Source organism: Chiloscyllium plagiosum, chromosome 10 (assembly GCF_004010195.1).
Source record: "Chiloscyllium plagiosum isolate BGI_BamShark_2017 chromosome 10, ASM401019v2, whole genome shotgun sequence".
Classification (NCBI taxonomy): domain Eukaryota; kingdom Metazoa; phylum Chordata; class Chondrichthyes; order Orectolobiformes; family Hemiscylliidae; genus Chiloscyllium; species Chiloscyllium plagiosum.
The window spans coordinates 30,369,307-30,381,506 of NC_057719.1; the positions used below are offsets into that span (position 1 = coordinate 30,369,307).

Below are 12,200 nucleotides of genomic sequence, written 5' to 3' on the forward strand. Positions count from 1 at the left end.
CGTTAACCCTGTATTCTGCATTCTTATTTGTCTTTCCAAAATGGACAACGTCACACTTGGCAGGGTTGAACTCCATCTGCCACTTCTCAGCCCAGCTCTGCATCATATCTAAGTCCCTCTGCAGCCGACGACAGCCCTCCTCACTGTCCACAACTCCACCTATCTTCGTATCATCTGCAAATTTACTGACCCACCCTTCGACTCCCTCATCTAAGTCATTAATAAAAATTACAAACAGCAGAGTACCCAGAACTGATCCCTGCGGAACTCCACTTGTAACTGGGCTCCAGGCTGAATATTTACCATCTACCACCACTCTCTGCCTTCGACCGGTTAGCCAGTTTTCTATCCAATTGGCCAAATTTCCCTCTATCCCATGCCTCCTGACTTTCCGCATAAGCCTACCATGGGGAACCTTATCAAATGCCTTACTAAAATCCATGTACACTACATCCACTGCTCTTCCCTCATCCACATGCTTGGTCACCTCCTCGAAGAATTCAATAAGACTTGTAAGGCAAGACCTACCCTTCACAAATCCGTGCTGGCTGTCCCTAATCAAGCAGTGTCTTTCCAGATACTCATAAATCCTATCCCTCAGTACCCTTTCCATTACTTTGCCTACCACAGAAGTAAGATTAACTTAAAATTAAAATTAAAAATATATTGTTGAAAAATATATTTGCCAAAACTTTCTTCCAAATGTATTTACTTTCAAATGATAACCTGTGTATATTCTCTCTATCATTTACAATATTTTATGTAAATCAAAGCTATCTTAAGCATGCTTCTCATTGCAAGGCTAAACTGTAAATGTTTACTGCTTCCCTTTAACATGGATCTCTAAATTTTTCTCATGGGTCATGCTCTTTACTCTTGAGTCAGGTTTCTTTTCTTTTTCATTTTTGATCTATGTATTATAACCTTTCAAAAGCAAATTACTGTAGATCCCAGAAATTTAAATTTATGCAGTACATGCAGGAACCTCTGTGAAGAGCTAAACAGTTAATAACTTGAATCTTCTGATATTAGGAGTCACAATTACTGAAATCAAGAATTCTTGGAACTCTGAGCAAGTCCCAAGTTGAAAATCCACTCAGTACTATACTTACATGAATAATTTAAGCTTCTGATTGCCAATTATACCCTTCCTTGACTGTTCCACAATGACCAGAAAAGATGTATTTAAAGTTTTCAGAGTAGATAAAAAGTGTGCTCAGCAGCGTATAACTAAGTAGATCATCTAGAGCTTCAAAGCACAACAGCAACCACAACTATGTTCACATCCACCCAGCTTTGCACACTCTGTTCACCACTGAATCTAGAAGCAGAAGTTGAAGCAGCTCCAGTGTAAAATGGTAAGTGGGCAAATGAAATCACAGACAGCAGTTAGAACACCTGATGAAGGGCTTTTGCCCGAAACGTCGATTTTACTGCTCCTCGGATGCTGCCTGAACTGTGCTGTGCTTTTCCAGCACCACTAATCCAGAATCTGGTTTCCTGCATCTGCAGTCATTGTTTTTAACTGGTTAGAACACCCTGTTCAACCTTGTCTCACTTGAGGCATTGAATGGAGTAATGCACACACGGTCTCTATTTTCCAGCTGAAAATTTACCCCAATGCTCTTTTGGGAGTGAAACAGGTTTATGTCAATCAGAAATATTGAACTCTAGCTCACTACTTATTTTCCTACCTTTGCTGATGATATTTTAGCTCTGCTGTTAAAACCAGGTGAGGGGAGAGTGAACTGGCTCCCCCGCTTTCAACCTCTTATTTGATATGACAAAGGTTTAAGTTCTGTTTGAGCACATACCACTACCTTTCTCCATTTAAAATGCTAACTAATTCGTACTAATCAATAAGGAGCCAATCACAAGACTTCCTTGAATTAAAGAACAATTGATCACCTAATCCTGAAAAAAATGAAGATGAAAGTTCAACATGTAGCCTTTGTGCAATCACTTAGGCCTTTACTGGCTTTTAGACAGTTAAATTGGTTGTGTCCAGTTTATTAGTCTGGCTATTAAACAGTCAGTGGTAACAAATAATGCAGTTATCGTTTATGTTATCAACTTCCTCCTGTTTCTTTCCAATCAGGCCTGTAACTGTATGCTTTACTACTTGAGACAGAAAGAGGGCCTTTTCTAGTTCTAGTTTCAGTTCTGTTGTCTAAAATCCAACATGACCTTGAAAAATAGCTTGAATATACTGGTTGTAGAGCTTTTGCCCAAAACATCGATTTTCCTGCTCCTCAGATGCTGCCTGAACTGCTGTGCTTTTCCAGTATCTGCAGTCCTTGTTTTTGCCTGATTGTATATTCCCAGTATGCTGAAGATTTATTTTTTATATTGAAGCTCAATCTTCAATATGTGGAAACTCTTAAAATGGTGTGAATCAAAGCGTGAAATGAAATTTTGTTTTTTTTTGACTCCAAGGATTGGGGGCAGAAATAGCTTTGCTTTCCTTTGGATAAAATGTTAATTTTATTATGGATTTCATAAATTTAGCCAATCTATGGATTAGGTAATACATGTGGCCATTTTAATTCATGAGTTGAAGGAAGATAGTATAAGTGAGAAGATTGTACTTGAGGGATTAATGGGGCTGAAAGTTGGTAACTTCTCAGGTCCCGATAATCAACATCCCAAACTGTTGAAGTCGATGCCTATTGAGATAGTTGATGTATTGATGATTATCTTCCAAAATTCCATTGATTAGGGAAAGAGTTCAGCAGATCGGAAGCTTGCAAATGTCACGGCATTAGGTAAGAAGACAGCAAGAGGAAAAACAGTAAAAATCAGACTCGTCAGCTTTGTACAAATAGTAGGGAAAATGCTAAACATGATAAATGATCACTTAGATATTTAAAAAAGGTCACATTAGGCATAGTCACTATGGGTTTGTGAATGGAAAATTGCACTTTACAAATTTGAAGGCTTTTTGAAGATGTTACTAACAAAATGAATGGAGTTGACGGATGCAGTATATCTGGATTTTCAGAAGGCTTTTGATCAGACACCTCACTGCAGGCTGTTTAGTTTTCTTTATTGATTCATTGGGTGAGGCGTCACTGGCTAGGCTGGCATTTATTGCCCACAGGGCAGTTAAGAGTCAACCACATTGCTGTGGGTCTTGAGTCACATGTAGGCCAGACCAGGTAAAGATGCATTAGTCAGGGGTAAATGTAGAGTAATAGTGGTAGAGGAATCAGTCTGGGTCTCTTTGGATGGGTCGGTATGGACTTGTTGGATCTGTTTCCATACTGTACGGATTCTATAATTCTATAATCGTTTTAGTCCATTTTTAAATCAATTTCACCAGTTCATATGTTATTGCGAACATCTCACTTGATTTGAAAACAATTTTTTTTAAACATCATTTTTCTGAATGCTTTTTAAACGCAACATTACCCATTTATTTTAATTTGAAACTGGGTTAATTTTCAAAACTTTAAGATTAGCCTAATTTATTCCAAGAATGACTAGTAAATACACCGATTAGACTAGTAAATTATTCATTACAGTCTTAAGTAATTTTTGGTGGGGGTTGCTTGCATCAGAGTAGACGCTTAATAAAAGGCTTTTTTCTCTCATAAATCCATTTAAAGCAGTGTTAATAAAATATGTATGGGTACCATTGTCAAGTTTTTTTGTTTGGAAATGCTCTAATTTATTGTTTTAATGGCAGATTGAGATTTATGCAAACAGGAATGGCCAGAGCTCTGACTGTAGCTTAGAAAAATTACCTCACATATATAAAAGCTGAAACTACACAAAGGCAAACTTAAGTCCATCTTCGTAACCAACAAACTAAAGAGTGGCCAAGTATCTGAAAAACTTCCAACTTGTAATATTACAAAATACAATAGTTATCATCAACTTAGAGTCGAGAGTGTGGTACTGGAAAAGCAGGTCAGGCAGCATCTGAGGAGCAGGAGAATCGATGTTTTGGGCATAAGCCCATCGTCAGGAATGAAGCTTCAACTTAGGATGGATGTGACACAAAATTATGAAGCACAGATGTTTAATTGATGCGCTCAGTCAAGTTTAAAGGGTTAAATTTGCAATTTACAAGTTTTCTTTCTTGTAGTATTTTGGGTGATGAGGTCATTGGAATTTGGTCTCGAAATCTCGATAAAGCTGATGTGAACTGTGCCTGTGTTTCTCATTCGGGCCTGAACATTGTTACAGGCGATGATTTTGGCTTGGTGAAACTCTTCGACTTTCCATGCACAGAGAAATTTGTAAGTTTTGCTTCCTAACTTCTTGAAATGTGGGTCAACTTTAGTTGGAAAAAAGCATATTTTCCAGTTGCAAATTTTTAAGATTCTCTCCCTAAGTTCCAGAAATATTTTACTGACAGGATGCTTAAGTGGCATTATAATCAGCTAACTCTAAAGTTCTTTGTTTACATAATATTTTCCAGAGAAATGTTACATTCCTGATTTACATTACTCTTTTGTAATGCAGTTGTTAACTACCCTGTAACTTTCCATTAACTTCTGCACTTCTCCAAATCACTGCCCTCTTGCCTTCATTTTTTTATCATTCAATCCTACCCACTCTACATTGCTGTTTCCTTCAGAAAACGTGCCTCTGGTCAGATAGCCTACCATTCCTTTCACAGAGCAATGACCGAATCATACGGTAGAGGAACTGATAATTCAACCCATTGTGCTGATACCAGTTCTAATAATGAGCTACCTGATTAATCCCACACCTTCTCTAAGTATTTATTCAATTCTCATTTCAATGTTATTAAATCAGTTTCTGTCATCCTTTTAGGGACACTCTTGCAAAGCACTTGTGATGAAATGATAACGGTAAATTGTATGTTGATTTAATTGAGTGAGTTCTTTAAAGGTAGCATGGTTGATGTTGAACATTATGCTCTTTCTAAAATTATCATTGAAGTATTTGATTTGTTAGCAAATTTAAAGCCCACAGGATGAGTGTTTGCAACTATGCTAATGAACAGACATTCCTGCAGATTGACCTGGACTTGAGTCTGAAAAAAATTTTATGAAACTTTGTTTACTATCTTGCTGTATTTTATACCTTCAATGATATATAAATTCTGGTCTCTCTCCTATCGGAAGGATGTTGCGAAACTTGAAAGGATTCAGAAAATATTTACAAGGATATTGCCAGGGTTGGAGGGTTTGAGTTACAGAGAGAGGCTGAATAAGCTGGGGCTGTTTTCCCTGGAGCATCAGAGGTTAAGGGGGAACCTTATAGACATTCATGTAATTATAAGGGACATGGATAAGATAAATAGACAAAGTATTCTCCCTTGGGGAGGAGTCGTCGAGAAATTGAGGTCATAGATTTAGGAGGGAAAAATTTAAAAGGGACCCAAGGGCAACTTTTTCACACAAAGGGTGGTGCATGTATGGATTGAGCTGCCAGAGGAAGTGGTGGAGATTGATACTATTACAACATTTAAGAGGCATCTGGATGGCTTTATGATTAAGAGGAGCTTAGAGGGACGTGGGTCAAGTGCTGGCAAATGGGACTATATTAGGTTAGGGTATCTGGTTGACATGGATGAGTTGGACCAAAGGGTCTGTTTTGTGCTGTACGTCTCTACAACTACGTTGAGAGATAATATAAACTAAATGTTACAATTTTAAAATGAGGTGGAAGTTCAGAGCTGTGGTGTACATTCTCCTGTTTTGAAGGTATTAAAACAAGATAAGGCAGTTAAATGGTAAAAGACCCTCTGTTTCATAAATAGGATAGTACCCCACTAAAGCAGTTACGCAAAACCTTTGAAACACAAGTTTCATATCCAGTGAGTTTATTTTGCAAAGATGATGGGACCAAAGCTCATAAGATAAAACATCAAGGTTAAACCAAAACAAATAAGTCAGAAATTACTTATTAATTTGACTAAGATTTATTTTTAAAATGATGACCATAGAAAAATGAACAAAAGTTAATGAGGTACGGAAGAGTTAAAAGTAGCAGAAAGAAAAAAAAATTACACTGAGCTTTTATTTAAATAAGTTGTGGGCAGAGGGAGAAATGACCAGGTTTATTTATTTGAAGCTTTGGATGAACGGAAGTTAAGAAATGATGTCAAAACCATGTATCATGGGAGACAGTGACTGGAAATAGGTTAGGATTAGAGGATTTAGTAAAAAAAAAAGTAGCTTTTTCTATATTATTGCATATTATTTCACAGTTCTCTTCCATTTCAGACCTCCTTCATGCTTCTTGACTCATTTCTCTTTCCCTTTTGCAAATTGGTCTTGTACATGTACAAACTCTCCCTCATTACTTCTGCACTTTTATGTTCCATTGGTCTTGATTCATAATGCATCTGAGGCCACTGATTAACACAATCACACGCATCCATCTTTGTTCTTTTGCTTGTTCCTCCACTATGGTCTTTCACACCTGCGCCTTTTATTTTTTGGTTTAATGATCCATCACATTATTATTCCAGACAGCAAAGATAATCCTTGGTTTCATTTCTTGACTCCTTCAAGAGTGTTCTTAAAACTGAAACAACTGTTTAGTTGCTGCTGATCCTTTCCCTGTGTCGTCAAATGAAATCTCTCCCTAAGCTTTCCCTTGTCATAGTTCTGAACCCATATCTTTTCCATAGGATCAATCTTCTGTTTCCTTTATGCCATTTGCATTGAATTTCTCAACTCATTTAAAACTCTGCCTGCATTTTAAATGGCACCAGGCCACCATTACCCATGTTCTTTCTGACCTACATTGATTCCATGAGACAATGTCAAATTATCATTTTTTAAAAATCCCTGGTGGCCTCAGACCTAACTTTCAAGTCTGTACCCATTCCCCTCCTAACACTGTTCTTCACTCTGGCCTTTTTCTGCACACCCCTCCTTTTACCCTATTTAGCAGCTATGCCTTTCACTATCTATTTGTCACAATTTGGAGTTCCTACATAAATCTTTTTTGCTTAAGTTATTACATTCTGAAACAATCTCTCCTAATAAGCCTTTCTTGATTCTGTCTCCCATTTTTGTTTAGTCATGTATGATGAACTGCTGTGCAATTTGTTTTACTGTTTTAAAAAAGATACTAATTCATTCAATTTGCTCTAACATACACATTGCTGCATAGCTGATAAGAACAGAATTTTCTTCAATTACTGAAAAAGTGCTTTCTTTTGCTTACACAGGCAAAACACAAGAAGTATCTAAGTCACTCAGCTCAGATTGCCAACATAAAATTCACTAGTGGAGACAGATACGTTGTCAGTTCTGGAGGGCAAGATTGTAGGTATGTTTTGAATTATTTAAACTGAAAAAAAAGACAAGGTATTAGTGTAGGAATAAGTGTTTAGAAATGCAATGTACTGAGTAAACAAAACTCCAAGAAGCTAAATGTCATTTCAAGAATTTATATTTAAAAAAGACTAAATTTTTATTTTTTTCCCCAATTCAAGTTTGTTTGTCTGGAAATGTTTATGAAAATAGAAACAAAGAATACAAATGGCCATGAGAAAAAGCTTGGATCATAAAAGAAGAATCAAGATATTCATTACAAAATAAAGCTGGAAATGCTCAATGTATGAACATAAGGCAGCTAAGCACTATCTGCAAAACAATTTAAGAAGGCAGTTTGCTTTCAAAAGTATAAGATGATTTTCAGCTATCTTGGTTTAAGGCAATTTGTCAGATTTTCTACTGCACAGCTTTGTGTATATTGATGCAGTTGTAACAGTGTTCACGAACTTTAGGGCAGAGCTTGTATTCAAACTTCAATACTGGTGTACAAATTATTTTGACCATTCTACATCTATGGTCCTGTTGTCAAGGACACAATTGCTAAACAATCGTGTGGCAATGCCATGAAAATGGTTAATTGAGTTCTATCAATATACAAATGAACAACATGCTGTAAGTATACTGCTAGTTATAACACAAGCTTAATATCTTCACTTTGTGCTGTAGTGGATTTGATAAGTAGCCTTAAAACAATGTGCTTTTCAAAATGTTGTAATGCTGCTGTCTTCTGAACAGACAGAATGGTATCTAGTGGCCTTCATCCTGAATGTACCAGCTGAGTAAAATTTGAATCAGTGTAAAATCTGAAGCAAGCATGCCAAAGTACACTATGCACTACTGTACCAATCACTGTGGCAACCTGAACAATTACATTTAGTTCAGTGTATAAAATGTTTCTAATTTTTATCATGTATTTGCAGGTATAAAATTGGCAATCCTGCAAATTATTATAATTTTTCCATTTATATAGTATACAAATGAAATGCAGTTTCTTAAAGCACATAGTAAATGTGTGTTGTTTTGATGTGTATTCTACATATTAACAGCATCCCAGGGTGCAGTGTTATGAAGAATCACTAACTGTTGAACTGCTGGTTGTCTAAGTTTAACTGACGTCAAGCTTTGAGTAATAGCTAAACAATTTCTGTAATGTTAATATATATAATGAATAGAGTAGAAATTTATTGTCACATGTACTTTTACATGAAAAATAGTGAAAAGTTTTATAAGTTGCCCCACCATGGCACCTACATCAATGACAATGTTTCATATGTTAACTAAAAGCAAACTAAATACCTGTACTGTTTTAATACTTAATATTTTATTCATCTATAATAAGTCCATTTGAATGGTTTATTGATGTAAATTTAATCATTGTGAAATTATACTGAATGAGTTTAAATCAGTTTCAAGTAATTGCACTGTTGGTAATTATATTTTACTATAACTTATGCAATATCAAATGGCATTATTGTAATACTTGAAATTATGCATTGTGCCATTGAAGTGAATGAAATTTAACCATTATGATTTCCTGATTTTGTTGTACCTCTTGTAATTCCCAATCATGTTCCGGAGAAATCAATGACATGAAAAGACAATTAGGCAAGAAAAGGATTCCTAATGGAGTTCTGCTAATGAATTTGACTATTGCACAAGAAAATCAAAACATTACTAACTTCCTCAGTATGGTCTTCTGTAGAACGAAATAAAATGTTGCAAGGGGAAATACAAGAAACATTTTTCAGAAAGTGCTGTTAATTGAGATGCATTGATTCAAAATAATGTACTTAAAAGATCTAAATGCTGACATCACACCATATAATTACTCAAATATAAGTGGAAATGTAAACACCTATCAAGATAATCCAGTTGTATGTTTTGTGCCTGTAGGTACTAAATCTTACTTCTCAGGCACATTTTGACTTGAAACATTTGAGCATTTGCAAACAAGCCACAAGTTTGGGTCTATGCAAGTAGTGGAACAGAATCTACCTGCCGATGGAGATTGTACAGTTGGTTTAAAATTATTTTGTATTCAACTAGTTGTCTTATTACTGGCAATCATAGTTTTATGTCATTAAACAAGACTGCAAGCAATTTTGTAACAAAAAACAGAGTTCTTTCATTTGCAAATAATGCCATCATTTCAATAACTAACTTCAAATGAGGAGCCAGGTGAAGCCAAGACAAACATGCAACTTAGTTACTGCACTTAACCATATTTCAAGGCACCAGACAATTCCCAACCTGAATAATTTTTTTAAAAACTGATTTCAAAACCCAATGGAAATAAAATATAGCTTATAAAATAATATTCAAGTTGATTGTTTTTTTCTGTCACAAAAATAGTTTCAGGAAGTGTTGTGCCTTAAATTTCAACTGCTGTGGTTTCAAATTCCTGGGCCATAGTGTGGCATAACTGGATCCCTTTTGGACAGTGGTAAAGTTCAGTGTTCAAGAAGAATAGAGGAACCTCGACTATCCCAATGACACGGATGGGGAGTATTTTGTTCGGATAATCGAATGCCAGATAACACAGTTTAGCCAAGAATCGGGACCTTGCGATCTTATTCGGATAATCCCGATTCAAACTATCTGAATTTCGAAGTTCCTCTGTAAATAGTTATTGTTTCTGTAGAACAATTACAATCAAAGGGATTTAACACTAATTACAATGTTAATCTATGACTAATTTAAAAAACATTGCTGAATGACAAGTATGACCAATGTAAGTGACCCTAAATACAGGAATTACAAATAAACAATACAACAGTAACTGATTCATTAAACAAGTGCCTTAAATCAATTTTTACTGTAGAATTTTTTTTAACAAAAGGGATGTTACATCAGACAATGGCATTTCTCTTTGGATATTTCATCATCCAGTAGAAAACTCTAGAACAGCACAAAACAAGTTACAAAATGTATCTTTAAAACCCACCACTGAATAACCTTAGTGAGGCTGCATCTATGTATGGGAAAAATGATCAAGCAATTCACACTGGGGAGAAAGTTATTTTTAACATCAAAATCTTTTTGACTTTCAATGTTAAACAATATTGAAAAATAATACAAAATTGTAAAATGCTACATCTTCAAACATTTGCAGCCTTATATCCACAATATGCGATCAAGCACGATCCAAATCGATCATTCACTGAAAGAGTAAAAAGAAGTCTCAATTCATTTTATGAATAAAAGCTATTATCTTACAGATCCTGCTTATGAAGCCAATATTTTGCTTTGTTTTTACAAAATGTAGATCTAAAGGAGCATGCAATCAAAACCTGTAAAAGGATGCCTACATTAATATGCTCCAACTTTTGTAATATTTACTGAACTTACATTTACATAATCTACAAAGTTTTTACTTCACAAAGTTATTTACCCATTTTGTTGAGGCCTGGTCCATTTTAATGCATGGCGAGGAGGTAATGTAACTGCAGGATGGTAGAATGTGCAGTCAGCTCTCTTACAGTGGGTGCTGAATCGACATGGCTGAGAACAACATAACAATAGAGTCACAACTCTGTTTTATATTTTCACCTAAATAAATCCTCTTATTGTTTCAAGTTAATTTGCATACCTTTGGGTGGATAAAAGGGCACTCGACCTTTTTGCAATCTGGAAAAAATCGACACAAAGAACTGCTTGGATTTGTTGCGGGTGCTGCAGAACAAGAATTCTTTTTAAAAAATGCATTGTGAACAAGTCCGAAGTCAATAATTAAATAATAGACTTATGGTAAAAAAGTGAAAGCAGAGTAAAATGCCAGTAATTTCAGTTTACTGGGTTTATGCACTAAACTTTTACTAAGCACAAAATGTGAATTTTTTTAATAGATTAATTCCAATATTCCATTATAATTGAAGCAAACTTTGCAAATTAGTGATACAGTAATTGTACATACCACTGCCCCTCCACCATGGGGAGGCACTGCATCCCCACAACTTAGATGCGCATTTACAGTACAATAAAGTTATTCTAATTAATGTGGAACAAGGAATTTAGAAGAGAAAAATTGAAAAAAATAAAGAGACTGCAAGACTCAAATTCTGATACAAATTACATCTGCTTGAATCATACTATGCTGTCTTGAGACAATAGGATTACTTGACTTAAAAAATCAATGTCTCTCCCACTGCCTCGTGAATGTCGGGCACAAGTGAAAATCACAGCAGTACAATCTATGCAGTTCATGACACTGCCATTTCCCAGAGATTCATCAGTTTCAAATTGGAGCCTGATTTTAACATGTCCTATTGCACAAAGTTTGAGAAACTGATAGGCAGGCCTTCCACTATCAACTTGATGGTATCAGATGTTATGAATTACAAAATGCACTTAGAATCAAATAAATTGCTTTGCTTATAAAAAAAGATCCAAAATTCACACGCAATATTTAATGCCACAGTACAGCATTCTAGGATCCGAAGGATGGCAGTGGAATTGAAAAAGCCAGAAGTGTGGCAAGTCCTTGCCAGCATTTTAGTAGTAACACAAAGATGTGCTCAAGTAAAAGAACATTGCGTCAATATGAATAATAATCTTGTATGTAATACAAGAAACAGCATCTGAAATCACAATGCATTTGAAGTTATTTACTTTCTTATTGAAAAAGGATTTGTACGTCTAAAACCAAATCATCATATATACCAATGCATATAAACAAATCATTTCATTTAAATGTAAGAGAATCATCTGTGAATTTAAAATATTGACGTTAACAGGTAATGCAACCACAGGGCACAAGGCTACACAACCATCCCATTGCTGCTACATTGAATGGCCTCATCTGATTGCCTTAGTAGGTAACTGCTGTGTGTTGTGACACTACGTTAAAAGATTTCTCAGTAACAAACCCAAACAAGCAGACAAAACGCATCCTGAAACCCCAGCCACTCTCCCCTACATCAAAGACATCTCGGA

General features: G+C 35.5%; 1 protein-coding gene and 1 long non-coding RNA gene across 9 annotated transcripts in view; one reads left to right on the plus strand and one right to left on the minus strand.

The window, feature by feature from the left end:
* Window positions 1-7,847, plus strand: part of eml5 (EMAP like 5) — a 219,918-nt gene extending 212,071 nt beyond the window's left edge. For all 8 annotated transcript variants that reach the window (XM_043697279.1, XM_043697280.1, XM_043697285.1 and 5 more), the window contains 3 exons: window positions 4,091-4,244; window positions 7,160-7,260; window positions 7,427-7,847. In XM_043697279.1, coding sequence (XP_043553214.1) covers window positions 4,091-4,244; window positions 7,160-7,260; window positions 7,427-7,451 — 280 coding nt within the window. In that variant the 3' untranslated portion in view covers window positions 7,452-7,847. The remainder of the gene's footprint in view (window positions 1-4,090; window positions 4,245-7,159; window positions 7,261-7,426) is intronic.
* Window positions 7,848-9,368: 1,521 nt separating this feature from the next.
* On the minus strand, window positions 9,369-11,011 carry LOC122553480. The gene is made up of 3 exons (XR_006312735.1): window positions 10,858-11,011; window positions 10,660-10,769; window positions 9,369-10,428 (listed from the first exon to the last, which is right to left on the minus strand). It is a non-coding gene; the product is annotated as an uncharacterized LOC122553480 (long non-coding RNA).
* Between the last annotated feature and the right edge of the window lie 1,189 nt (window positions 11,012-12,200).